The 22122-nt window shown below is 38.9% G+C and overlaps 1 protein-coding gene across 3 annotated transcripts in view; it reads left to right on the forward strand.

The window, feature by feature from the left end:
- The window catches only part of LOC131038970 (solute carrier family 40 member 1), a 139725-nt gene that overhangs the window by 84088 nt on the left and 33515 nt on the right, over positions 1 to 22122 (forward strand). The window contains exon 7 of one of the 3 annotated variants that reach the window (XM_057971599.2): positions 14221 to 14355. The exons of the other annotated variants lie outside the window; for them this stretch is intronic. Within the exon in view, the coding sequence (XP_057827582.2) occupies positions 14221 to 14331 (111 nt within the window). The 3' untranslated portion in view covers positions 14332 to 14355. The remainder of the gene's footprint in view (positions 1 to 14220; positions 14356 to 22122) is intronic. 3 annotated transcript variants of the gene reach the window in all.

Here is a 22122-nt window from a genome sequence, read left to right on the forward strand (position 1 = left end):
TTTTAAAATGTTTTTTTTTTTGTCATTTTATTAACCCAGCCAGTAGCCGAGTCTGGGGCTCAGGACTCGCCGAGTTTGGCGATTTTGAGCCAAAATCGCCAACTCGGCGAGTCTGGCGAGTTTACTCTCTAGACTCGGCCGAGTCCGAGTCCGAGCCCCTGGGACTCGTTTGGCCTGACTCGGACTCGGACTCGCCGAGTTTGGGCGATTTCAGGCGAGTCTCGTTTCTCTGGCTTAAACTAATCATGGAACTAATAAAATATTTCAAATTCATATATGCCAGAATGAACAGAAGTAAAGTGTAGACTTACTTAGCCTTGTTAGTAGTACAAGTAAGAATAATCTTATCTTCTAGTACCCATGTTGGTGTCCCTTCCAAACTTTGTCTTAAGTCAAGTTTGTAGTCATAGATCATGTCATTCTTTGCATGTTATCAATATCAAAATAGTTGTCCTTGTTGTCTTCAAAGGTCCATGTTGTGACCCATAGTTGGCAAACTTTGACTCGGCAAAAACTTGACATACCCAAAATTTGTGATTTGGCAACAACCTGAGAAAAACCTGGCAACTTAAAAAATTGCTTAAATTTCTTTAAAAACATATTTTTTTCGCAAATTTCAATGACAAAATGTATTTATTGAGTGCATAAATGAGTAAAGAAGTGTTTTCTATTATATTTGATTAATTTTAATGCAAATTGAGAACGTAATCACATCATCATGTGGAATCTTGATACAATACTACAATAGTTAGCTAACAACTATTATGAATTTATAATGATTGCCTTTGAAAATCATCATCATAATTCATAAATTGCATATTACAACATTTTACACCTTCCTCTTGCCTAATCTAGTGAAAACTTGGGGAGAGGTTCTAATCCGCGCACTTTGTTGTGGCACCTCGCTTGACATAGAAGGTTGTGCTTGTGTCTTTGATTCAACCTCCATCTTGCTACTAGATGACAATGCCTCCTTTTCCTAATCAATGTCATTCAATGACAATCCAATAGCTCCTTCTTTTGCAGCCACATCCTCCATTGCCTACCTTGCAAAATCAAGAATCTCATTTGCAGTAAATAATGGGGCCTCCTCATATTGTCTTGTCCAATTGCTATAAGGATCAATATCATCCAAATGAATGACTTTGTCTGATTTGATCTCTACCTTTCTTGTGTGAAGCTAAAGGTTGTATTGTATAAAGCTAAGGTAATTGAGAAATTTTTGAGTTAATTTATTCCATTTCTTCGTGTGAATGGACTCAATCAAACTTGACACAAAATGTGGAGGGCTAATATTTGAAGATTTGTGGTATTTGCACTCCAACCTACCCACCAAGAACCTAGAAAATAAGATATTCAAGAGTCAGTAAGGAAACCATATTTTATCAATAATTGTACATTTGAAATTTGTAATTTGTAAGATGCTTGTAATGTAAAGACTCCAGTTTTTGGTACTTGATGATTGAGTGGTTCTTCCTCATATAGCAAGTGCCAAAGAAAAGAGCTTGCCCCTACTAGTCCTATAATTCTGCATTTTTTGAACAATGAGGTCTCTCACTTCAATCTCCTTGGTTGAGATATAGAAGATGGAGTTAAGTGTGTAGAAGCTGGTGGTATGACAATTTTTTTTCTTGGGTACGGGTATGGGTTTGGCTATATATATGCTCAAAGTAATAAATTATAAAATATAAAAGACAGCAATACTCATAATTGCAATAAATAGAATATTTAAATACCTCATATTCATAATTTGCAAAAATGAAAATACTCATAATTTCATAATTCAATCATTTGTCAAATCAAAATGTCATTACATAACAAAAATTTAAAATTACAATCAATATTCAATATTCAATAGTCTTCATATTGTTGTACGGGTATAGATTTGGTTATATATGTATGTTCAAAGTTCTAAATTATAAAGTATAAAAAGGGTGATACTCATAATTGCAATAAATAGAATATTTATATACTTCATAGTGTCATAATTTGCGAAAATGAAAATACTCATAAATTCATAATCAAATCAAAATGTCATTAAATAATAAAAATTCAAAATTATAGTCTATATTTAATAGTCCTCATATAGTTCTTCATCAAAAGCAAAATTTGGTTCAATTTCATTTGAGCCACAATCAATTGGAGTCCCACTCCCACCAGCTATGTCACATGTAGAAGTTGCCTCATCTATAGAGACTTGGAAAGCTATAAAACTGTAGGATCTAAATCAGTACACTTAGGACTTAGATCCCAATTCTTTGCCACACCCTCATTGTATTTAGGTGTCTTATGTGACAAGCGACGAAGGTTAGAGTGTACATAGACCAAATCATCCATTTTTTTTGCACTCAAACGATTGTGCTTAACCGAGTGGATGGAGGATTATGTACTCCAACTCCGCATAGCTGAAGAATTCACAATTTGTTGAATTTGCATGCAACATTTAGTAAAAAAAATAATGAATTCAAAGCATATAATTATATTATAATAAAATATAATATGTAACATAATGAAAAACGAGAAAAATAAAAATAAAAAGGTACATACTTGAGAGAGAATTTCAATTGCACGAGGTTGCACCAATCATGAGCATCTTTCATGTATTTTTCTCAAAGAGTATCAATATCATGATTCCTTGAAGATATGAAGTGGCCAAACTCAATCAAGACAACACTTTGGATATCTTCATCTAGAAATATCCTTCTAAATGTAGTCTTGTAGCCAATAGCAACCTCCTCATCCCTATATGGTGGAACCCTCCTTGGTAGGGGAAGTATCTCTTTGCTATAATACTTTGGCGACAAAACAAATGTTAAGAGATGTAGGAGAGTGGTCATTTTGTTCCAATAGTCAACGATGACTTTTTGCACACTTTTGAAAAATGTTTATGTTGGGTCATGTTCCTTGGCTTCTATGATATTTCTTATTTCTCAACAATGGAGTCCATGTCATCATATGAAAAGGGTAAGAAGAATATTGTGGCTGATGCACTTTCTAGGAGACCTACTATTTCTACACTTTGCTCTATTTTTGAGATTTCAGCTGATTGGAAGTATCAACTTCTAGTTGAGTATTCCAAGAATCTCTTTGTGTGTGAGCTTGTGGATGGCAAGATTCAAGATGATAGATACAAGGTGATTGATGATGTTATCTACTATAAGGACATGATATATTTGGTGCTTGAGTCTAAGCTAAAGGATAATATTTTGAGAGTTGTTCATGACACACCACTTGTAGGACATCTAGGGTATTTTAAGACCTACTAGCAGATTAGAGAGAGATTTTCATGGAGGGGTCTCAAGGATGATGTCCTTTGGCATGTGTGTGAGTGTTTGACTTGTTAGCAGAACAAGTTTGAACATACTTTCCCAGCAAGTTTATTGCAACCTTTACCAATTCTAGAGCAAAAGTGGGAGAGTGTTTCTATATTACAGGTCTTCCTAGAGTCCAGGGTAAGGATTGCATATTTGTAATGGTTGATCGGTTGACGAAATTTACACACTTATTTGCTATTGTAGTCGATTATACAACATCTTAGGTAGTAGAGTTATTCTTTCGAGAGGTGTTTAGACTACATGGACTCCCTAAGGCCATTGTCAATGATTAGGATACCGGGTTTCTTAGCATATTTTGTCAGGAGCTATTCAGATTAGCAGGTACAGAGTTGACCTCAAGCACTAGTTACCACACTCAGACAAATGGACAGACTGAGATCGTGAATAAGTGGGTGGAGGCCTATCTTCGTAATAATGTTGTAGGGCAGTGTTGACGTGTATTTTATACACAATCATACACAGAATAAAATACCAATAGGTATCTTATCCTCTCTTGAGAAAATAGTCTCTAACTGCTGAAGATCTGCAAAAAGGATCAGTTAGATGGACTCCAAGGTTCTTTTAGTGGGGTCTCCACGTGTGGACAAGCTTTTTAGTGGTATGATGTGATTTGCTGTTTCCTCCAAGGGGTCTTACGTATTCAAAGCTCGAAGATTTTACTAAACTAAAGGAACTTTCGAAAAAAAAGCAAAAGATAGGGTTTGAGAGGTCTAATCTAGCCTAACCCTATGAATGACTTAGCATGAATGAGATTTGGCAAGACTCAACCAACTTCAATTTTGCCATAAGATAACAACTCAATTGAAATTAGTGCGATCTTCTAAGGTAATAATGATGTTCAATGCATCAAAGACCAAGGACACCACTACGAAGGTACATATCCTAGATACGAAAATGCTTGAAGGTTAAGGACTCAAAATGTTCTCCAGTCGACCACGCAAGGCGTTCCTACAATCAGCAAGAAGCTAGTGGTTTGGATAGCGAATCCTACCAAATATCAAATCTCACACTTAGTCTTTCAAATTAACAAACTACCTTGATTGAGCGTGATTCAAGTACATCCAACAACCATGAAGATAACTCAAGAAATTTGCAACAAAACACCATAACTTCAATATTTTATTGATTTCCAAGTCATCATATACAACAATTGCTTGAATTTCTCTCTTCAAGACTCAATCTTGCTACAAAATAAAATTTGCTTCTAACTCTAATCTCTCTATTTCACTCTTATTTGACTATTCGACTATTAACTATTCACTATTATCAAATGAAATGAAAAATGGGGGTATAAATAGCATCCCCAGTTACAATGAAAGGTCCAGATTGAAAGTAAATCAATGGACAAGATTATGACACCTAAACCCTAATTAGGGTTTGTTACAAATGACCTCCTTTTTACTGAACAATATTAAATACATAGCCAAATATTAAATTCGGCACAAAAGTCTAGGAGGTATCAACCAATGAGAAATAAGATGTCATGTCATCTGTAACAACCTTTCATCTAGAATCTTATTCCCTTTCCAATTCTCTTTCTTAGCATATGCAATGAATTTTGTCACGATTCCTTCGATTTCTGTGATTGGAATCTCGGGAAGATTCTTGATACTCTCTTCTAAGTGGATGACCTGATCGAATGCATCTAGAAGAGCTGCGTCCCAAGTAGGTTCAAGTTCCTTTGTTCTATCAATCAGGAGCATGGTGGCATACATCTGATCATACTGCTCATCTGTAACATCTGCGTCCTTGCGAAAGATGATCTTGATTCTATCCTCAAATTCCTGGATATCCACATCTGTCTCGACCTCGATCCTTCTGCCAAGAATGGTACGAAGTACCTCAAATACTCTGTCCTGGATCGGATTGATCACCTCCTCAACTTGACCACATCTAACACTGATGTCCTCGAAGAGAACACTCTTTATATGGAGTGAGGTTGACCACTGAAACAAACTGTGAGAATCACCTTCTAAGATCCTCTCCTGCGTTAAAATTCTTCTGGATGTGTGTCTTATTACTTTCAAGACAGGGATGACAACGTCCTTGGTATGGGCAAATGCAGCTACTGTTGCCATCAATCTGTGGATTATCTCAAGAACTTGGATAGCCTGATGAATGATCTTTGACATCCTTGTAACAAATTCTATAGCCACTGTATGAGATCTATCCATCCAACTGCATGTACGCTGGACCAGGTTCCTGAATCTTTCTGCTTCATTGATCGATTGAAGGGGCAATGCCTGCACTGGTGATCTAACTGGATCCTGACGTCCCAAAGGTTCATTGATGTGACTGAAATATGTCCTCCATGCACCGACCTCTCTCTCAAGCTTTCTATTCTTTTCCACCTCTTCTCTAAACTTGTCCTTCAATGCCTCAAATGTGTCGGTGGCATCATCTAAAGTCTGCTCTGTTGTGGATGGTCCTAACTCAAAAGTCTGTATATCATAATCCTCTGCTAGGATCTCACCCTCATATTTATCTGCTGCCGGTGTAGCTATCTGTAGTTTTCGGGATCCAGTCTCATCTCGAATCATCTTGGACATCTTTGTAGCCTTCTTCTTCTCTGTTGTCATATGTGAACGTCCAAGAAGGCTCTCTAAATCAATTGCACTGTCCTCGTCCTCAATTACGATCACCCTAGTCAATCTTTCCTTCAACCAATCTGGGATATTCGATCTTGTCTCTTGAACTTGAATTTCTTTATGTACTATTTCTTCTTGTCTGGGAGGAGATGTTACTTCATTATCATTATCTAAATCATAGTCTTGGAGAGATCCATCTGACGAAACATGCTGTGCCTGTCCTTCCTCCTGCCTGTCATTTTGTACCATCGACTCCATGGACTCTTCCACTCGAACTGTTCTATTTTCCGGTCTGGAAGAAGTACCTGGTGTTTGATCTTTGTTAGCACCTTGCTTTTTCTTGGAAGACTCTTTCTTTTCTGATCTTTCCTTTCTCTTTGAACCTCTCGAATGGAGATTGCCCTCACTGGCACATCGAAGGTTACCTTCACCTGAATTCCTAGGATTAGGATTGCCTTCACTAACACTTGCTCCACCTTCGGCTGGTTTATCTTCCAAAGTGAAAGACATAGCTATGCCTTGTTCTCTCAACTTCTGATGCTGAACGTCTACCCATCTGCGAGTACAAGACAAGACTGGTGCCATCAAATCATCTAAATCCACGACCTCGGGCTCATTCCAATTCAAACTTATTGTTTTGCTTTCTCTATCATATGAAGACTGGATGTGCCTGCCATTGTCCTGAGCTTGGTCGGCCACTCTGTAAATCCTGCATTTCCTGATGAAATCCAAAGGCAATCTAGAATGTATCTTACGTTTCACTTCAAGATCATCTAGGAGGTTCATCATAAAATCTTCAATTTGGTGCTCATGTCTAAATCTTCTACCGACTGTCTCCTCTAAATGTCCATGGGGATCAAAACTATTCCTCCAAGCAAAAGATGAAAAAGAATACAAGGCTAACTCCTTCTCTGCGTCATCCATGGCTAAGACATTAGGACATACCTCAACTGAATTACCCAAAATAATAGGTACCTGAACTCCATTCTGATGTCTGTGTCTGAATGCCTTCACATATGCTGCCAACTGCCTTGTTACTTCAAGTAACACAATTCTGTCTGTCGGATATCTTGGCAACATGTATGGAGGTAAAGGACATCCATGCACTCTAATGTAAGTGAACTTGGGAAACTGAATGAACCAAGCACCGTACCTCTTGATGAACTCCTGGGCATCCTGAGATAATCTGTTGTGAATCCCTCCTTGCAACGTCCTTGTGATGTTCATCGTGAAAGTATCATTGACTAACTTGTAGTTCTTTCCTGGCGGATGATGCAAGTAGGTATAGGATTCACAAGCTCTGACCTCGCCGGGTCCTCTTCCAATCACTCCTCTGTGAGGTAGTCCTGCGTACTCAACGCTCCTAATTAAGGCATAGATGATGTACGAACTCATGTGGAAGGACTTAGTAGCCCCGAGTCTTCTCAACTGTACGTCTAAGCAATGACTAATTATTCTAGCCCAATGTATTGTACCCTTTCCTTGAACAATCACCTGGATGAAGTAAAACATCCACCTCTCAAAATAGAAGGCATGAGGTGCTCCTGTAACTCTGTTGAGCATGGTAATCAAATTTCTGTACTCCTCCTGGAAATCAATCCGATGCGGTGTGTTCGGTACCTTGCTTAGACGGGGACGACTCTTGAGTAGCCAGTTCTTGTTAATTATGCTTAGGCAAGCATCTGGATCATCATCGTACACTGATCTGGCTCCTTCAATGCTCTTGTATATCATGTCCCTGTGCTCTGGAAGATGGAAGGCTTCACTTATGGCTTCCTCTGAGAGGTACGCCAAAGTGTTTCCTTCATTGGACACAATTGTCCTGGACTGTGGATTGTAGTGACGGGCACACTCGATCATCAACTCGTGGCACTGAATAGCTGGAGGAAAACCGGCCGCCTTAATGATGCCACTCTCTATTATTCTCCGGGCGACAGGTGATGGCTTGCCAATGTAAGGGACCTCTCGAAACTTCTTCGTGCTAAAGTTCCCCAAGTTGGTATCTCCAATGTTGCTCCACTTCGACACGATCTTGGTCTCCACTTCTTCGGTCTTCTGATCTTCTTTCATGAGAGCCGAGCGACTGGTGGATGCTCCTGCCTTTGGGGTCGCCATACCTACACAACATTTCATTATAAGAAATAGATTTTGCAATAAATAACGTAAATAAGAGAGATAAATTTTTTAGGAAACATCATGATAAGTCTCTAGAGTTATCATTTCCTAAAAAAAAAAAAAAACAACGATTGAGCTAAGAGATTCAAAATTCAAAATTTCAAAACTTGAAATATGACGATGAATGAATAAAGCAATAATAATTAAAATCGCCATACCTCGATAGAGAGCTAACTCTAGAATGCAAAAAACAAAATTCGCCTAGGCAAAAATTGAAGTATAAAATAGTCTTCAATGTGGTCTCCTCAAGTTCGCATTTGGTGTGGTCTTCAAATTCGCACCACCCTTGATAACTAAGCGCCACCCTTGGTTTGAATTCGCACCACCCTTGGAGTGTCTACGCCACCTTCGATAATATTCGCACTATCTTCACTTCTCCTCAATTCGCATGAAAAAATGATTATGTAAAAATGAAATCTTTCACCCTTCATATATAGCGCGCTCATCCTTTCACCCCTTAGGCCGACTCGCTTAATAAAACCATTTTTTTAAAATGATTTGCAATAAAATAACAAGGCCGACTTGCTTAATTGAGCGCTCCAAATCGATTTTTATTAATTAATTAATTAATTATAAATGCCTTGCGTTTTTTAAATGTGAATTTCGATTTTTAAATAAAGGCAAAAAATAATTAATAAAAGATAACGCCATATTAAATGCTAAATAAAATGGATATTCAATTTTTTAAATTGATTTAGCATTTGAGGAAAATTCGAATTGCTCACTTGGCGCCAAAATTGGAGAAAAGGAAGGGACGTACCTCATCGCTCTGGTCCCTTGGAGAGGGACAGGAGCGATCCATGATTTTGGTCTTGATTTTGCATTTCTTACGTCCAACTCCTTCATCTTCGCGTTGAAAATCGATCATCATGATGAGTCCTTCGAATTTGATCATCTTGCATGCGTACTTAAATACCTTTTGAGTGTTCATCGCCCTTGTCCCTTGGAGAGGGATAGGAGCGATCTCCAAATTTCCACGTTCAATATGCATCTTTGTTCCTCAATCTTTCATTGTTAGCGAATAACATCTATGCTCATTCCTTTTGCGCTTATTCCATTTGTCTTCATTATGTGTTTGGACGTATTAAAGGGACCATCGCCCTTGTCCCTTGGAGAGGGACAGGAGCGATCCACGTTTTCTCCTTGACCTTGGCAACTTTACACTTTGATCTCCTTTGCAATGTCCTTCAAACGTCGTCCTTCACTCTTCCTAACCTCGCTTCGCTTTGATCTTGAAGGAACGTGAGTGTTTTTGATAGTATCGCCTTGGTCCTTGTCCAAAGGACAGGAGCGATGTGAGGCTTTTATATTATTTGGTGATGTTTGGACGTTCAACACTCTTGCGAATTATCTTCAAACGATGCCTTGGACCATATGCTATCTTATGACGTCTTGACTTAGCTCGAACTTGAAGCAAAACGAGGAATCCAAAGCAAATCGCCCTGGTCCCTTGGAGAGGGACAGGAGCGATATAGTCTCCATGCTCAAAATGATGATCATTTTACGTTCAAAACCCTTGTATATCATCTTTTTATCATACCATGGACCCTCTAAAACATTGCAACATCTTGTCCTTACGTAAATTTTGCATGAAATGACCAATGCATTCAACATCGCCCTGGTCCCTTCCTGAGGGACAGGAGCGATCTAGGCTATAGGGTGCGAATTTCATCATTGCGACGACCCTTGAATGTTTGTGCTTTCTAAAGACGTCTTGAAGTGTCCCTCGCCACCTTGTCTTGACTTGTATCGACCTTGAACTTGCATAAGAAGTAACATCACCATTGTATCGCCCTGGTCCCTTGGAGAGGGACAGGAGCGATCCTCCTTTTGTAGCCTTTACCTCACTTTGCCAGGTTCCAAGTTTATATTCAACGGACTCGTCCTTCTTCACTCCATTCGTCCATGCCTTGACATCATCTTGACCTTTATCTGGATTTTGCATAATGAAGGAAATCGCTCTGGTCCCTTGGAGAGGGACAGGAGCTATAAGGTATTTCGCCCTGGTCCCTTGGAGAGGGACAGGAGCGATTTGGTCAATATAGGTCATTTTCCTTCGTTTCAGCATCTCAAATTATATTCATTTGGCAAAGCATCTTCCTTTGGACGTCCTCAAATTGTTAAGTCATCAAAATCTTGCAAGAACAAGGCGAAATTTGATTTGTAGCTCCGGTCCTTCAGTGAGGGACAGGAGCGATTTTCCTCCTGGAGGCATTTCTGTGCTCATGAAAATCTTCAATTTATATTCAATGGAAAGATATCGCCGTTCTCCATCACTTCCAACTTGAAATTTGTCTGGACTCTGCAGGGATGATGAAATATTTGAAAATGAGCTCCCGTCCTTCACTGAGGGACAGGAGCGATTTTGCTCCTACAGGCCAAAATAACATGATTTTTCACATTTTAACACTTCACGAGGTGGAAACAAATCAATTCCAATGCCCAGGATCAAAATCAAAAAAAGTCAAAATTTGGTCAAAATATTCAATCAGACAAAAATTCACATTTCACTGTCAACACTTAGACAAATTTAAAGCTCTGCATCAACATTCCAATTGAAAATTAGACCATTTTGGTGAACTCATTGCATTCAAAATTGGCATCCTAGAAAAGGAAGCTCGAAAGCTCTCAAAAACGACTGGATTTTGGCCTGAAAAGACAAAATTTAAAACCCTAAGGCTTGACCCTAAATCCAGACGACCAACTAACTAACAAAATCCTAAAAACGAAAGCAAAAGCGAGCGAAAGACAAGCAAAAAGAGGGGGTCCCCATTTGCGATGGGGCGATGTGTGAAATGGTCACAACAGGCAGCAAAAGGATCAGGTGGTTGTATTTAGGAGAGCATTGCCACCCATCATATGTCTATTGGTATGTCGCCATTTCAGGCCTTGTATGGTTATGATTCTTTGTCTTTCGTAAGCTTAGCCTTTGATGAAAATAGAGCACCTCAAGCTAGAGATTGGTTGCAGGATAATCAAGATATCCTTAGAGCCCTCAAAGATAATATTTAGTAGGCTCAGAATCAACAGATGTTATATGTAGACCGACACATGACAAAGAGATCTTTTGGGGTTGGTGATATGGTTTTCTTGCGTCTTCAGCCATATAGACAAAGCACCTTGAAGAGGAGTGGTGTAGAAAAGCTTAGGCCAAGGTTTTACGGTCCATATAGGATTCTGATGAGGATTGGAGAGGTAGCATATGAGCTTGAGTTGCCACCAAACAACAGGATTCACATCGTTTTTCATGTATCTTGCCTCAAAAAGGCAATTGGGCAGCATGTTGTTCCTTCTCACGATTTACCACCTTTGGATGAGGAGGGAAAATTGGTGTTGGTTCCTGTAGAGATCTTGGAGGTGAGAGAGAGAGAGGAGTCTTGTGATCAGGGAGTATTTGGTACATTGGAGAGATTTGCCATTAGAGGATGCCACTTGGGAAGGTGAAGATATTTTGTAGCATCTAGCATTGCATTTGCTTGAGGAGAAGCAATCTTGGGAAGGGAGGACTGTAATGTCCCCTTCTCCTCAGTTATCACATGTGAGTTGATTAGCCTATTTCATGTCATCCCGATAGGCTAATTTGGAGGCATACGGGGTGATAAGCTGGACTTGTCATTAATTTTCATTGGTGGAGAAATAACAAGGCGAAATATTATTTTATTGGGTTTAATATTAATATGTGGAGGGGAAAAGTCACTTTATGTTATAAAAAATTGAAGTGATTTAAGTTATTAAAATAATAATAAAGTTATAAAGTGACTTTATGTTATCAAATGAAATTATAAAAATTAAAGTGACTTAAGATAAAATAATAATAAAGTCATAAAGAGGAAGTAAAAGAAAAGAGATTTTATTAAAATTATTTTTCCTCCTAGGCTAGGCAGACCCTTTTGGAGAGGGAAAAATTCAATAAAAATCTCACATTGAGATTTGAGGTCCAGGGCGGTTTGGGAAATTATTATAAAAGGGTCCTCTACCTCTTCCAATGGGAATTATGTGTGATTTTGTGCTATTTGATTATGATATTTCTCCATAGTTGCTGGTCTTGACAGGGACAACCATTTCTGAGGACGAAAACCCTTGGAAATTAGTGGATTGGAGGGAAACCCAACTCCACGTAGAGAGATGGATTCATCATTGGGCTTATTTGCAAGTTTTGGAATCAATTTGAGCTTCAATCAGCTAGGGTTTGAAGAAGAAATAAATTATCAGCCTAGTGGGTGGATTCACTTTCAAAATTCACATTATGCTTCATTGATCAGTTTTGGGAAAGTTATTTGAGCCTCAAGAAATATATTTCTGTTGTAACTAGTAATTTGCTACAGTAATCACTACAGTGTTTGCTACAGTACTGCTACAGTATTTGCCACCATTGTTAGTGTGAGCAAGAAAATACATGAAACCATGTAAAGTCAGGCACATTCACAACAAGATCATCAAACGAAGCATAAACGAAATAAACAAATGAACAATCAAACCATCAAAACTCCTTTGACGAAGGCCTCGCTGCTCCTCCTTTCTTCTCTAATTATGCTGGTATGTTGGCTCAATCCCTTACGCATTCAAACGAAGCAAGGGCGAATGATGATCGAGAATACTAGAAGCTATGAAAATGAAAGCAAGGGTATGAAAATGATCTCATATGTCAAGTGTTCGAAGTGTTTTTTGAATAAGAGGAAAATGATTCGAATTTATAGAGGAAGAAGATCGAAATGGATAGTTGCGATTGAAAAATGATCAATGGCTCATGTTAGTCAAGAGGAAGAGTTAAGTGGGGGTAAATGGGAAACCTTCATTTTTGAACAAAAAGTGAAAAGAGAAGCTTTCATTTTTGAACGAAAAGTGAAATGAGGTGCTTTTTGGAAGGTGGAAGAGTTAAGTGAAGAAAGGAAATGAGGTGGAAATTAATAATTGTAAATTATTAATTTTTCCTCATTTTCAAATTAGCCAATTAAATAAATAAATCATTTAATTGTGAACTTAGGATAAGAGGACTATTCATTTACCTAGGAAGAAATGTTAATAAAGATGACATGATTGAAATGAAGAAATTGATGGAATGATTACGGGAATCCAATCCTGTTGGTGTAATTAACTATTCATGTTGGATATCATTACACCTTACTTAAGTTTACTTAGGATAATGCATTTCATAGTAGTTTGGGTTTGAGACACTTTGGGATAGTGTGTGTAGGAGAATTTCCACCTTTTATGGTGTGATCTTGTTAGTACTCTATCATATCCACTTATTGTGAGTGATAATTCCACCTTCGGTGGGTGATCCACCTCATGTGGAATATTATATTGTTTCTCCTACCTACCAGACGTATTTCGTACTTACCCTTGTTTTTTTATTGAGCCACATGTCATGTTTGTGTGCTCACATATCCATATAGCCTTGCCTATATATGCAGGCGCATATTCATTGTATGAACAACTATTGATCATTTATCTATTGATGAGAATACAATTTATTCTTGTCCTATATCTTGTCTCCCTATTTTGTACTTTTCATTGAGCTCTTGATCTTGGCAAAATCTCACAAACCCCAATATCGAATTAGGCCCAAATTATGACTGAAATAAAATGACTGATTGGCACTACTGACAAAATTGATGACAATTAACAAGGAAAAATGATCAAAAAGACCATAATCCAAAGGTTTTTTGATAAGACCAAGAAATTGATAATGATGACAATGACAAGATGATTGAACGCCACAAAGGCAAATGAGATGTCAAAATGATTAATTTTGACATTGCAATTGATTTAAATTGATAATGTTGATTGACAGAAGACTGATGGAAATTGATTAAAGATAATCGAAAAGGATTTGATAAAAAGATTGACGAGCTTGATAATTAATGACTGATTAATTATCAATAAAGGTTGATTTAGGACCAAATGATCAAATGATAATACGGCCAATCATGATGATTTTGGGCCAAATGTGATTGAATAGGTTCGTTAGAGTTGGAAAGGAATTAGATAGAATAGGAAGAATGATCCAATGTCAACACACAATGAAAAATCAAATGTGACATGGAAGGCATGTTAAAAATTAAGGTTTTGTGACACAGGCATAAACCAATTTTTAGTGTCTACAGTTATTTTATTTGCAGACATTGGAAGAATCTGGGCAGCAATTTTTGGAATCATTTCTAGCCTATGCAAGGGACAATTCATTTCAGCATTTGAAGATCATACGACATCACCATCCTTGCGAATCTTAAGTCTCCTACATCACATAATATCGGGTATGACCATTTTATAAGTTGTAGTCTGAAATAATTTGCATCAGACCTGATATCTTTTGTATTCAGACCTGTTTTAGTAATAAAAAAAATCAGATTTGAGGTTGAATACTTAGTATTTGTTTATGCAAATCTGTTGCAAATCATTTCTATGTATTGGCAATTGTTTGTTTTGAAAATTGATCAATCAAAAACAAGGAAGCAAAAACATAAACACTCTGAAATCAGAACTCATTCACCTTGCATGCCAAGCGTTTGACAAAATGCCAAACTAGTAAAATCACACATTAAGGAGTAGATTGAATAGGGGTTATTAGATTTTGAGCATCTTTTGCATTGACTTGTTGTAGACACATTGAGATAAATGTGTTTGTAGACACATTTTGAGCATCTTTTGTTTGCACCTCTCTGGTTTTTGGGAGGTTTTGGACATTTTCTTGTGTCTTATTTTGTACATGCACTATATTATAAAGTGCCATGGGGGTGTTGTGTAGTGCTTCTTGTCCCATACGTGTGTGCATTGGTTGCATACCCTTTTTAAGTTGAAGGTACTTTCGCGTGCACATTTAGATTCTCCTTCATGCACTACTTGGTTAACAATTTTAGTGGACCTGTCAATATGTCTTCCTTGTCAGCATTATGGGGGGGTTTCTACTATTGGTTCTAATGCTTCCTTGGTTTTTCTTTGGAGTGAGCTACATATATAATATTTGTTCCTATGTACTAGCCGAATACAATGGTTGTATTTCGGTGAGATGGAGATTTTGCCATATAGACACTTGCATTCCAGTTTTGTGCAGGTGACTTATCCTCAGTTGATCCGTTCTTTAGACTATTGGCACCTATATTTTTGACTAGCGGTTTACTCTTGCATGGTTGAGTAATGTCATTGGGGTCACTCATGCAGATTCGTGTGCCATTTGCATCTTCAGTTAACAAATGTTTGCCTTTGTTTGCCATCTGATTGTTGGAGTAGTGTTGTTGGGCGCACTCATGCAGATTATTGTCTTTAGAGGAGGTTCTTCATTCAACAGAATCAACACTATAGCAATCTCTTTGTTTGACAGTTGCTTACAACTTCATTATGCTTCATAGGATGTTCATGTTTCTATTCTTTTGGGACATTGATTTGGTGGCTTCTTTGTCCTTCATTCTCTTTTTCTCTCTTTTGGAAAGGAGTTTTATCCCACTGGGTTTTTCTCCATTTCTACGTTTGCCAAAGATTTGCATTAGTTTGCACACGGGTACCTAATCGGGCCTTTTGTTGTCGGGGCCCATTCATGCATGCATTCATCTTAGATTTTTAGTTACTCACTGAGTTCATCTCAAGGGGGGGGGGGGTGTTGGAGTAATTAGGACATTATCTAATTATATAATTAAGTCCTTATTACTTTATTCACTTAGCTAAACTTAGGTTCTTTTTACCTTTATTAAATTAGGCTAATAATAGCTTAAGTTGTTTCATTCATTATCATTGTGACACTTGGCACTAGATAATTTAATCTTTCTTTAGGGTTTTTGCATCTAGGGTTACATCATTATGCTTTTATAAACATTTATCCATTTATTTGTCATTTATTCTATATCTTTTTACTTTTGAGGAATATATCATATCTTTCTTGCTGCTCTTGTTTGTGAAAGGTGTTCTTTGTTTGCTGTTTGATCTTGTAGGTGCTTGTGTTGCAAAATTCAATAAGGGGTCAAAGCAAAATTGAAGGAGACAATGAGGCAACACAAGAAATGTGTGATGAAAATATGCATGAACACAACACACAAAGTGAATGAAGGGAGAACAATGCTGAAACTAAAACTCATAATGAAAGAAAGAATCAACTTGCTCTTGAGTTTTCAAGGGATATGGAGAAAGTAACACCAACCAAGTTTGATGGGATAGTAAGCGGTGTAGATTTTATGGTGGTGCTCGTTAACTACAGGCAAACATCAGATCTGTTGCCTTCCCAACCATAGACGATAAGCTCTTATCGTCACCCCCGAGCAAACTACATGATCTTCAGGTTATTGAATTCATTGCTATTGATGCAATCATGACCTTGCATATATATGAATCAATACCTCCTAATAGATCTCAAGTTGGCCATATACTTTTGGTGCCAAGGATAGGGTCAGATCTATATATTACAAGTTACATATGAGTCTCCCTTAGTTGCAAGTTACATTTAACTTAATCACAAGTTACACACAAGTGGTTTGCCCAAATAGGGCCTGCCCCAAATTAGACTCATACAACTGAGATATCCAAATGCCAAGGCTGACAGGCCACTTGGCATTTTGTGCACTAGGTCGGCCCTAGAAGGGACCCGACCTAGCTACACAACAACACTCCCTCTTAGCTAGGGAGTATTCCTTCTGAATAACCAAGTCACATAGTGACTACCACCATGGCTACTCCCATGAATAATACGTTCACCATAGCTACTCGCAGAGGGTGGGCTCACCATGCCTACTCGCAGAGGGTGGAAAGAGGGCTTTCACCTCAACCTTCTCCCAAAGAAGGGTGCATTATCACCATGCCTACTCACAGAGGGTGGAACGAGGGCTCTAACCTTAGATTTCTCCCAGAGAAGAATGCATCTCCACCATGCTTACTTGCAGAGGGTGGATCCACCATACCTACTCGGAGAGGGTGGAATGAGGGATTTCACTTCAAACTTCTCAGAAGAATGCATTAACAAGGTATTGCACCTCGAACTTCTCCCTCACAGGGAAGAACTCATTAACAAGGGATTGCACCTCGAACTTATCCCTCACAGAGAAGAACTCATTAACCAAATCTTCATGATACCATGGCTCCCTCTGAAGCTGGAAGGTTAGGCTCCCTCTGAAGCTGAAATGTCAAGCTCCCATTGAAGCTGAAATGTTAGGCTTCCTCAAGCTCCCTCTCAAGGTGAAATGCCAGGTTTTCTCTAAAGCTAAAGCTTCAAGCTCCCTCTGAAGCTTAAATCAATCTTTTGACCTCTTCGTCCAAGGTTACTCTTCACGATATGTTAGACTCCCTCTGAATGTTGATTCTTCCTCTGCGAAGAAATGCAAGCAATCTTCCTTCCTTGAATGCAATCTCTGATTCGTCCATATTTAGCATGTCATAGATGCTTGCTGATATCATCCAAAACAAGACTACCATATTCCTTATGACCCGCAAGATTTCTCCAACAGCAGCCAATATTCCTTAGAAGCTTCTCCAGTCAGGTCCCGCAGGCTAGAAAAGTAGCATGAATCTCTAATGCATTCAATATGGATATATGTCGTTCAAGGATATAATATTTCCTTAACATCGCAGCTCATCCAACTGTTAGTCTACAATTCCCTTCAGATTTCACAGATCTGAAACATAGTCGAAAATCCACGACAATTGATGATCTCTATGTCTGAACTTCACGGGAACCACCATACACAATCTAGACTGGAACAAAAAGCTTCAAAGTATCTTTCCACAAGTGACTCAACGATGCCACAAATGAGTCTTGTGCCGAAAATAAATGGATGCTCCGGAAGCAACCAAATCGATATATTCTTGCTGCTTTGATTTCCATGGCTTGCACCACCTCACACTCTACCCGCACAGGTCCTCAAGTCTCACAAATCCTTGACCTTCAGTTGCTCCCGTGGAACGTTTGCAATGGAAGAATCAATGCAAACAATGGTCACGATCTCCTAGCCACCACTTCTATTTCAATGTCACTAAGTGCATGACTTTATCTTCAAGGACACAGTGACTGTTGCAGCCGATGACCATTTGGCATGGTCCTTGCCAATACCCTTCTTGGCTATGTTTAACTATGATTATGCCCCTCTGTTCGGTCAGGTCGTAGTCGCCGATAACACGGTTGGCGACATCAACGGGAACAACTTGTTGATCAGAGGACATGAGGTCTAAGCAGGTGACATCGAGGGTTCGGTGGCTATCGTATTTGGCGAGGAAAGTGAATTCAATAGAGCGATTATCGCACTGTGCGTTGCCATCGCACCAGTCGCAGTCACGGGAGAAGCTCATCTCCATTGCGTGCTTGGAGGTGAGCGGGATGAGGCCCACCCGGTGTGCAATGAATTCATCATTGAGCACTGACGAATTGTTCTTGATTTCCACCAGGTCTATGGTGATCGTCGGCACCTCTGCGATCATCACTCACCGCAGGGCATTTGCGATGCTCACGTCTATATTCTGCAACTCGAATTTCAAGTAATTGTCTTTTGCCTGCACTTAGATTTCTCAGTTTGCAAATTATTTGATTGAACTCTCTCAAAAGCACAAGATCTACCTTCAAGTGGTTAGGCTCTATAGAAGGAACCTGTAATAACCCATTAAATTTTTTTTTGTTTTCTTCAGGCCAATAGCAATTCATCCACAACAATTAACCCGTTAAGGTTAGAGTAATAAGCAAAACAATTGAAAGGGAACCCTTCCACCTTTTGTTCACCGAGAGCCCAGACTGGGAGAGTGAGAGCATACGGTGTTCCGGGGATCGTCAGCATCAATAAACAAACTGAAAATTACAATTGCATGGGCAGCAAGCCATCCCCTTCTGCTTATCCAGCAGGATAGAAACTAAACTTCTTGGTGGTGAACCGACCAAGGAAAAGATTACAAGAAACAAAAGTTCAATCACTCTACCGCATATTTCAGCGAGAGGACATTACATTAACAATCACTCTACTGCATATTTCAGCGGGAGGACCAAAAACATTGAACTTATCACTCGACCACTTATTCAGCGGGAGGACTGAAAATTACAAATTATTGCATATCAGGCGGCAAGCCAGCCTCTTCCACTTATTCAGCGGGATGAGAATTACAAAGAGAGAACTGGTTAGTAGTACTATTACCTAACCTTACAATAATAGAAAAGATAGGAGGAGAGTAATGCAGATTTCTATAGTAAAGATATAAATTTCTGTTACAACCAAATCTGCAGGCTGGAAACACAGACCAACAGCCCAGATAAATGCCAAAATATTCATATCTCCCTCATTTTACATCCGATTTAGCTCAAACCAGTCCCAAACCCACCGTTCAACATATGCAATGCTAACCAATCAAAACAACACCCCAAAAAGACCCTTATTTATTTTGCACGCATCCCAATGCAAGGCAGAAAACCCACGCTTAGACCAGGAATTTCGATATTGCATAATTAATTCAAAACTCAAACAAACGTGCTAAAAACTTACAAACTTATTCGCCAATGCTGGGAAGGAAGATAGGATTGATACCCATAACTGTCAGACGCTCCAACAGAGAGATGTGAGCAAAAATATGCTTCAGCCACAGGCAAAACCAGCAAGTACAGAATCGTTGCAACACCAAGATGTCAATGGCAAAACTCTGAAAACGGTAGAGGAATACAAGGCACAACTAGGTACTGTATTTCAAGTACGAAACCGGGTAGCACTAGGGAGACGCACTCCGAAGCCTCAAGTTCTGTCGCCAATCCGGCAGCATAACATTACAGATTTTCAAGATAATGCAAATGGGAACCCAAGCCTCATATTTATAACTTCATTCATTAAATTCAAATGACATCCCTCCAAATTCCACGCTTGCATTTGAATTTCATTTCCACTTACATGTGGACCCAAGTGTAGCGCCCATTCTCCTAAGTCAAAACTCACGCCCAAGAAGGGGGAGGACCCACGTTGGACACTTAGGCACATAATGGCGATGTAAAGTGAAATAATATCCCTTTTAAAAATATTTCACATTCCATAAAACAACTGAATTTCGCTCAAACTTAAGATTAAACAGGTATTAATCCCAAATTTAATAAACCAGTAGCCAATAAATAGATTAATTAAATATTAACCTTAGGATAAGGAAATAATATTTAATTATGTTGCAAATGTCTCCCGCACTGATTATTATCACCACCAAGATGAAATTGAGCCCAGACGACCACAGACTGTTGCAGAATTCAGACCCCTGTCTACTGCCAAAAATAGAAATGTGCCACCCAGCCACTTACTAAAAATAGTAAGTCAAGAATTAATGCTCAGAAAAATATGATCATCGCGTCTAGAGGCAAAGCAAGGAGTGCTCAGTAGGACAGTGGCACCAGAATGGTCATCCCCTGACTTACTAAAAATAGTAAGTCCTCGTTTCATCGATGCTAGACCCTGATTACTCATTCCACCTAGCCTACGGGTCTCAGGAATAGCTTAATGGACCACTGAAAGAACATCAATGAGAAGGGGACATTACAGAACCTTGCTTTGATACAATGTAGATTTTATGGTGGTGCTCGTTAACCACAGGCAAACATCAGATCTGTTGCCTTCTGTTGACGTGTATTTTGTACACTATCAAACACAGAATAAAATACCTAAAGGTACCTTATCCTCTCTTGAGTAAAGCCTCCAAATGTTGAAGATGTCGCGAAAAGGATCAATCGGGATGACTTCAAGGTTCTTGTATGTAGGGTCTCTACATGTGGATAAGCTCTCTGTGGTATGATGTGATTTGCTGGAATCACAAGGGGACTTACATTCGATGATTGAACGTCTGATCTGCTTTGAATATTGCTGGAACACAGGCTCTTACTAGCTTAGATTTGAAAAAAGGAAAAAAGATGAGGGCGAGGAAAGGATCTAATCCTAACATTAAGAACGTAAGAGCAATGATTGATCTTTGATGAAATTCTAACTAAGTCTTGTTTTGACATCTCAGGACCATCTCCACAAGGCTAGTGCGATCTTCGAAGGAAAGCTTTATGATGTTCAAATCATCACTGCAGGCATAGACACCATCAAGCTGATGCATATCAATGAAGAAGCGACAATTGAAGTTAAGCTTAAGCTAAATGATTCCAGTTGACTACGCAAGGCAAGTCTGCAATCAACAAACTGCTAGTAGTATGGATATACGAATTTCACCATCAATCAAGAACATTTCTTCCACTCATCTAATAGCATGAAATCAAACACGAGAAGTATAAAGACCATGCAAATTGTCGAATCGACCCATAAATTTCACCATTTCTTCAATGAAGTTACAAGTCTTTTACAACAACATCTTGGCAACAATCTTTGCCTTCTCTCTCTACTCTACTCTAATTGCTTCCAACTATTCTCTAACTATTCTAACTATTTTCAACCCTCTAACTATTGCTAAATTGCCTTTACAAAATGAAATGCCAGGGCTTGTATAGTGCCTTCAATACAATTCGATGGCTTAGATCAATTCGAGATCAATGGCCAAGATTCAACAATGAAAACCCTAATTAGGGTTTGTTACAACCATTACATAACATTTAATGCTTGACCAATGATAAAATTGTATTGCTTGGACACATGTCCTCTCTAGAAAATTCCACCAATGGATAGCTAGGGTAGGTACATCGGAGTTTGTGCCACCTTCCATGAGTTAGGTACATTGAATCTGGAAATGCTGAGGTGGACCACACTGACTGGAGAAGTGATGACTAGGATGCCACCTCGTCTGACACTTGTAACTTGGTAGATATTCAACTTGATGCTGTTGAGAAGCTAGCTTTAATTAATTCATCTGGAACTATCTGCTTCTTCAACGAACCCTTGTTCTAACTTCTTGTGTCCTTGATGTGCAGGATGATTGATGTACCTCGCCTTGGAATACTGGATTGGAGAAGTCGCCCTTGATGACGTTAGTCCAAAGAAGGCCGTCCTTGTCGATGCTAGGCTGGATCGAAGAAGGTCGTCCTTGTCCTTGCTTGATCGTCCTTGATCTGGCTTGATTTTCCTCGAGGAGAGTCTTCCGACTTGTAGATCTTTCGAGCTTGG

The sequence above is a fragment of the Cryptomeria japonica genome, chromosome 7 (genome assembly GCF_030272615.1).
Source record: "Cryptomeria japonica chromosome 7, Sugi_1.0, whole genome shotgun sequence".
Taxonomy (NCBI): Eukaryota; Viridiplantae; Streptophyta; class Pinopsida; order Cupressales; family Cupressaceae; genus Cryptomeria; species Cryptomeria japonica.